The following is a 6,199-nucleotide window of genomic DNA, read 5'->3' on the forward strand; positions in this document are numbered from 1 at the left end:
GGGGGAGCCTGAGAATTCATTCCCAGTGGGCCTCAGCGGGGGACGCCTGTGAGGGCGTGAAGAAATCGTGGCCCGCTTGATTTCCATCCCCTCGTCTTCCGGAGCGAGCCTGAGCAGCTGACGCTCAAGAACAAATGAGAAGGAAGCGGGCCGCCGCTCAGAGGACAGGGGCACATCTTATCTCAGCCCCCCTCCCGCCCTGAGCTCAGCAGCAGCTCCGTGGACGAGGGAAAGCGCCCCCCCCCACGCCCCGTCTCTCCGAGTCAGGAAAATGGGCAAGGAGTGCGTCACGTGGGTGATGCCGGGAGGTCCCGGGACCAATATGTCACGAACTTAGGGAAGAGTGTCCCGGCCGTTGAACCGGCTGGTCCGGGTGACTAGGGAGCTCTGAAGGCAACCCAGCTGCCTCCACGCCCCCAGATGCGAACTCACCAGGCCAAGGTCAGGCCAGAACTGAGGAAGCTGGGCCGGTGGCCGACCCCACGGAGGGGCTTCGGCACCACTGCCCGCAGCCAGAGGCGGGAGGCAGGGGTTGGGCCCAGGCAGCCCCTGGGAGCTGGGGAACTTGGGGCTGGGTCTGAGTGTGTGTGTGTGTGTAAGGGTGCATGCGTGTAGAGTGTGCGCGGTTTTGTGAGTGTGAATGCACGCCTGTGAGTGTCAGGATGTGAGCATGTGGGTAGTGTCTGCGATTGTGTGAGCGGTTGGTGATCGTGTGGTTTCTGTTGTGTTGAGTGGACTAGTGTGAGGTGAGGGGACACTGAGAACTTCATTTCCATGCCCTCCCCCCGCACCTGGTCCCTCTGCTCCCTGTGACCTCCCTACAGCACTGGGCAAATGCCAGTGACCAACTTGGGAGGCGAAAACCACTCGGGAAGAGGCAGGTAACATGAGAGGGCAAGGACGTGTTCTGGGAACAAGGCCGTGACCACATTGCGGGGTGTTACCCAATATGACAGGTGGGTGGCAGGATCAAGTCCAGTGACCCCTGGTTAGCAGAGCTGCAGAGGCAGGCTGAACGGGGGCTTCATCATCTCTCCCCTACCCCCACCCCCCTGCCCTGGGTAAGCACGCGGAGAGGCCCAGGAGGGACAGGACTCCCGTGGTCCTCCCTGCACCTGACCTTCCCCGGCCCCTCCCTGCACCGTCTGGCAACACAGCCCGCCCGACATGTTGACTCCAGGCAGAGGGCAAAGGCCAGTCTCAGCTCCCTTTAGAAAGCGGGGCCGGGCTGGAGGAGCTCGCCGAGTGTGGGGAGAGCGCCCTGTCTTGCTGGTCTGGGTCCCTGCTGTGGTGAGGGCCACCCGTGTGCCCGAGGAGCACAGCGGGTGCTGAGGCGGCCATGGGGCTGCTGACCGGGGATATGCTGGGGCCGCTGGCCGTAGCCTTGGCCGTCTTCCTGCTCCTGCTCGACCTGATGCAGAGACGCGGGTGCTGGGCTGCCCGCTACCCGCCGGGCCCCACGCCGCTGCCCCTGCTGGGCAACCTGCTGCAGATGGACTTCCAGAACACACTCAGCTACTTTGACCAGGTAATGAAGGGGGGGGCAGCAGAGATCCTGGGGACCCCCCCCCCCAGCGGCAGACAGCGGGTGGTGGCTGAAGCCACAGGGAGCACAAGGAAGTGGGTTGAGAGGAGGAGGCAGGTTTGCAGGGCTGACTGCAGGAGGGCCTGTGTGCAGGGCCGGAAGGACAGTGTGGATTTTCCAAACAAAGGTCAGAGAGAGCAAAGGCCTGGAGTGGAGTGTGGACTTGGCAGTGGATTTGAGATCCAGCTGGACAGCACTTTAATTAGGTGACCTGGGTCCCTTCCGATAGCAGCAGGAGGAAAGGTCTTGAGAACAGGGGAAGGAGTCTGGACATGAGCCCCATTTAAATCAGGAAACCGAGGCTGGCACAGGTAGAGTGACAGGTTCGGCTCTTTTGCTGCTGTGGGTCCTTGGGCCTCAGTGCTCACCTCTAGGAACTTCAGTTTCTTCGCCTGTGGGGTGGGATCCTCACTTGGCCCGGTGACAATTGGTGACCTTTGCAAAGTCATAGCTGGGAGGGGTGATGCAGCATCAGCCCCTCCCCCATAGAGAATGTGACCCCCACGGTCAAGAGGCCAGATCTCGCCCTTGCACCAGAGCGCTGCTGACGACCCGGGGTGCCCCAAGGCTAGCGCCGTGAAACAGAGGCCTGCAGCCTGGTGGGCACCCGGCTTGACGAACACCCTCGACCGTTGGCCTGCAGCTGCGACACCGCTTCGGAAACGTGTTCAGCCTGCAGCTGGCCTGGACGCCCGTGGTCGTGCTCAACGGTCTGGACGCCGTGCGCGAGGCACTCGTGTGCCACAGCGAGGACACAGCCGACCGTCCGCCAATGCCCATCTATGAGCACCTGGGGTTCGGGCCGCACTCCCAAGGCAAGCGGAGGGTGGGGGCAGACCGAGGTCTGGTCGGGACCGGGCCAGCAGTGACTCAAGCCCCGGCGGGCCCACGCGGGGCAGGATCGTGGACGTGCAGTGCAGGGAAGAGGCAGCAAATGTGGAGGGGCGGCAGGAGGAGGAAGGAGTTGATGCCAACTGCCTGGGTGGGACGCGGGAGGATGAGGGTGGGGCCTGACCAAGACGGGTGGGCCCAGGGCTCTTGGGAGCAGGGACAGGAGGTCAGGGTGGGCGGGAACGAGGAGGTCGAAGTCAGTGTGGGCGAGGCAGGGGGCGGGCCAGGACTTTCCCTGACTGCGAAGGAGTCAAGGTGGGCGGAGCAGCAGAGTGGGGCCAGCACCTGCCCCCAGCGGGCGAGCAAAGCGGGCAGGCAGAGCGACCTGTCCCCAGCGGGAAGTGGGTGTCAAAATGGGAGCGAGTCAGTGGGGGTGGGGGGCAAGGTTGGTGTGGGCTGGCGGGGGCCGGGACTGTGAACAGGGCAGGGGAGGGGCCTTGTGAAGGGGAGGGGCGGTCACGCCAGAGCCCCGCCCACGGCCCCGCCCCGCCCCAGGGGTGATCCTGGCGCGCTACGGGCGCGAGTGGCGCGAGCAGCGGCGCTTCTCCTTGTCCATGCTGCGCAACCTCGGCCTGGGCAAGAAGTCACTGGAGCAGTGGGTGGCCGAGGAGGCCTCGTGCCTCTGTGAAGCCTTCGCCGACCATGCCGGTGAGTGTTGCGGCTGAGGGACGCAAGGGACAGGGATGGAGGGAGGGGCCGGGGAAGAGGATGGAGGCGAGCCCCGGACCCGCCCCGTCCCCTCTCAGGACGCCCCTTCAGCCCCAGAGCCCTCGTGGACAAAGCGGTGAGCAACGTGATCTCCTCCCTCACCTTCGGGCGCCGCTTCGAGTATGACGACCCGCGCTTCCTCAAGCTGCTGGACCGACTGCAGGCGGGAGTGGAGGAGGACCAGGGCTTCCTGCACGAGGTGCGGGCCGGAGGCGCCAAGGAGCCCTGCAGGGTGGGGAGGAGCGCTCGCCCTGAAGTAGCCCCCGGAGGAGGGGCTGGGCAGAGGGGCCTGGGAGAAAAGGCATTCCAAGACGGAAAACCTGGAGGTGGGGAAATGCCAATCGAGGGAGATGGCAGGGGCGGGCCCAGGGTCAGCAGGCCGAGGAGAGGGGCTAAGGACTGCACATCTCCTTCCCTGGAAGCCGCTAGAGACCATGAGGTCTGGGTTTTAGATTCATCGTCCTGGGCCCCGGGCCAGGAAAGACGATCAAGGCCGAACTTAGGGAGGAACCGTGTCAATGGTGGGGACACTCTGGGGCTGAGCGGACACCCTGGAGGCCTCGGGGACCTGATCAAGGTGAACGCCTGAGCACAGGAAGGTCCCCCACCTGTGGCCCAACAGTTCCTGAACTCCATCCCCGTGCTCCTGCGCATCCCTGGGCTGGCCAGCAAGGTCTTCTCAGCACAGAAGGCCTTCATGGCCCTAACAGATGAGCTAATCCAGGAATGCAGGATGACCTGGGACCCGACCCAGCCACCCCGAGACCTGACTGATGCCTTCCTGGAGGAGATGGCAAAGGTGAGGTGTCAGGGACAATGGTTGTGGGTTGAGAGCCCCATGAATCAAGGCCCAGGAAGGTGGGGCCCACGTATCAGCCAGTGATCAGTGATTACTGATGGGTGCGGGGTGGGCGGCCATGTGGGGCTCCTTCCCTCTGCCCCAGAGCTCACCTGTCAGCATGGCCCAGGCCAAGGGGAGCCCCGAGAGCAGCTTCAATGATGAGAACCTGCGCATGGTGATATCTGACCTGTTCGCTGCTGGCATGGTGTCCACCTCAACCACGCTGACCTGGGCCCTCCTGCTCATGATCCTGCACCCGGATGTGCAGCGTGAGCCCACCGTGGGGCCGGGTGGGATGGATGAGGGAGGGGAGGGGCAGGTTGGGGCCCCTTGAGCTTGATTTGGCCCCCCAGAAGCTCCGAGCAGAGCTTGGTTAACTTAACCTCTTAACTCAGAGGTTAGAGCTGCCCGCACGTGGGCACAGCATCCACAGGAGTCAGGCAGAGGTCGGAGCCCAGACCCCGGCTTCTGGCCCCTGTGGGGATGCCTGTCTGTCCAGGACGCGTCCAACAGGAGATAGATGAGGTGATAGGGCGGGTGCAGCGACCAGAGATGGGGGACCAGACCCGCATGCCCTTCACCATGGCCGTGGTCCATGAGGTGCAGCGTTTTGGGGACATCATCCCACTGGGCTTGCCCCACATGACGTCCCGGGACACTGAAGTGCAGGGCTTCCTCATCCCCAAGGTAGGTCTGCGGGCCTCCCTCACCCGTGCTCAGCCCCACCTCCAGCCTGGCAGGCCCAGCAGGGCTAAGGCCAGGGAGGGCCCGGGCCCCCAGTTCGCATTTCCGCAGGCCCCGGCTATCCCGGTGGGGGCGGGGGGGGGGGGTGAGAGCAGTGGCAGGGCCGGCCCTGTCCCTTCAGTCCCCTGGGGAAGACAAACTGAAATGTGCCACAGGGTGTTGCAGGAGCCTGTGCACAGGGACGGGTGGTAGCGTGGGCGCCCATGCATGGTGAGGCGCTCAGCCCTGCCATGGGGACAGAGCGGGTGCCGAGAAGCTTCTTGGGCTAACGGGTTACTTGAAAGAGTCCGGGTGTGTGCCAGGCAGAGTGTGCGCCCATCCCTGTTGGCGGCAAGGGTCTGGGCGTCCCGTAGCCCGGACCCCACTCATGCCGGGCATCTGCTGCCAGGGGACAAGAATTATCACCAACCTATCATCAGTGCTGAAGGACGAGAAGATCTGGAAGAAGCCCTTCCGTTTCTACCCTGAGCACTTCCTGGATGCCCAGGGCCGATTCGTCAAGCAGGAGGCCTTCATGCCCTTCTCCGCAGGTGCCTGGGGTGCCCGACTCACTGACCCCTCCTGAGGGAGCCTGGGAGGGTGGGGCCCAGGCCCCCGGGCTCACGGTGCACCCCCGGACCCCCCACAGGCCGACGCGTCTGCCTCGGGGAGCCCCTGGCCCGCATGGAGCTCTTCCTCTTCTTCACCTGCCTCCTGCAGCGCTTCAGCTTCTCGGTGCCTGCCGGGCAGCCCCGGCCCAGCGACCACGGCGTCTTCTCCTTCCTGGTGGCCCCGGCCCCCTACCAGCTCTGTGCCGTGCCTCGCTAGACGGAGGAAGCAGCCCCCTGCTGGCTCCTCAGTGGGGCCTCATGGGCAATAAACCAGTCGGGTGGCTCCATCCTGGCTTCTGAGTCCCCTCAGGGTCCCCTGGCCACGATGGGGCCTCAGCAGCCTCCCCAGGGCCAGGCCCCGCCCCTGCCTCATCCATCCTTACCTTGCATGTGATCCCATTTGAGAGATGGGGATACAAGGGCCAGAAGCACACAGCTTACCCCTAGTTACCCGCAGGGACGCAATACTGGCGGCGTGGGTTAGTGACAATGTCTCTACTTAGGCCCTGGCTCATGCCAGGAAGAGCTAGAACAGGCTGCTGTGAGCTCCCAACTGGACCCTGGTGGGGATGGGGAGGGCCCCACTCAGCCTGGACACCCACATCTCAGGTCCAGTGCCACCCACCCACCCCACAGGCCAGCAGCTCCACCAGCACCACCAGCTCTTCTGTCCCACTTCGTCTATGACACCCCCAAAGACCGTGAGCCTGTTAGCCTGGAACCCCGGCCAAAAGCAGGACTGCTATTCCCCCGTCCCCACCCCCACAATCGGCTTGTTCTGGACTGAGCACCTGGGCAGCACCCGCTTAGCCTGGTCTTGGGCAGACCCCCTGGTGCATT

The 6,199-nt window shown here is 64.4% G+C and overlaps 1 protein-coding gene across 3 annotated transcripts; it reads left to right on the forward strand.

Annotated features, from left to right (window-relative positions):
* The first annotated feature begins 297 nt into the window (after positions 1 to 297).
* LOC113241702 (cytochrome P450 2D15) lies at positions 298 to 5,646 on the forward strand. Of its 3 annotated transcripts, none has more exons than XM_026479505.4 (10): positions 298 to 441; positions 825 to 1,528; positions 2,229 to 2,400; positions 2,972 to 3,124; positions 3,223 to 3,383; positions 3,807 to 3,983; positions 4,129 to 4,294; positions 4,525 to 4,712; positions 5,158 to 5,299; positions 5,398 to 5,646. In XM_026479505.4, exons 2-10 carry the CDS (start codon positions 1,340 to 1,342, stop codon positions 5,574 to 5,576), a joined length of 1,527 nt encoding a protein of 508 aa, XP_026335290.1. In that variant the 5' UTR covers positions 298 to 441; positions 825 to 1,339; the 3' UTR covers positions 5,577 to 5,646. The 3 variants fall into 3 exon arrangements, with proteins under 3 accessions (XP_026335290.1, XP_026335291.1, XP_044248271.1); XM_026479506.4 differs by having other exon boundaries at positions 4,153 to 4,294; XM_044392336.3 differs by lacking the exons at positions 298 to 441; positions 825 to 1,528 and adding an exon at positions 1,806 to 1,896.
* The last annotated feature ends 553 nt before the right edge of the window (positions 5,647 to 6,199 follow it).

Source organism: Ursus arctos, unplaced genomic scaffold (genome assembly GCF_023065955.2).
Source record: "Ursus arctos isolate Adak ecotype North America unplaced genomic scaffold, UrsArc2.0 scaffold_21, whole genome shotgun sequence".
Classification (NCBI taxonomy): domain Eukaryota; kingdom Metazoa; phylum Chordata; class Mammalia; order Carnivora; family Ursidae; genus Ursus; species Ursus arctos.

Bases quoted from the DNA above. Each gene is read 5' to 3' on its own strand.
- LOC113241702 (XM_026479505.4), top strand. From the start codon at position 1,340: ATGGGGCTGCTGACCGGGGATATGCTGGGGCCGCTGGCCGTAGCCTTG. The intron at 2,401-2,971 runs GCAAGCGGAGGG...GCCCCGCCCCAG, and splicing joins GTTCGGGCCGCACTCCCAAG to GGGTGATCCTGGCGCGCTAC. The intron at 3,125-3,222 runs GTGAGTGTTGCG...GTCCCCTCTCAG, and splicing joins AGCCTTCGCCGACCATGCCG to GACGCCCCTTCAGCCCCAGA.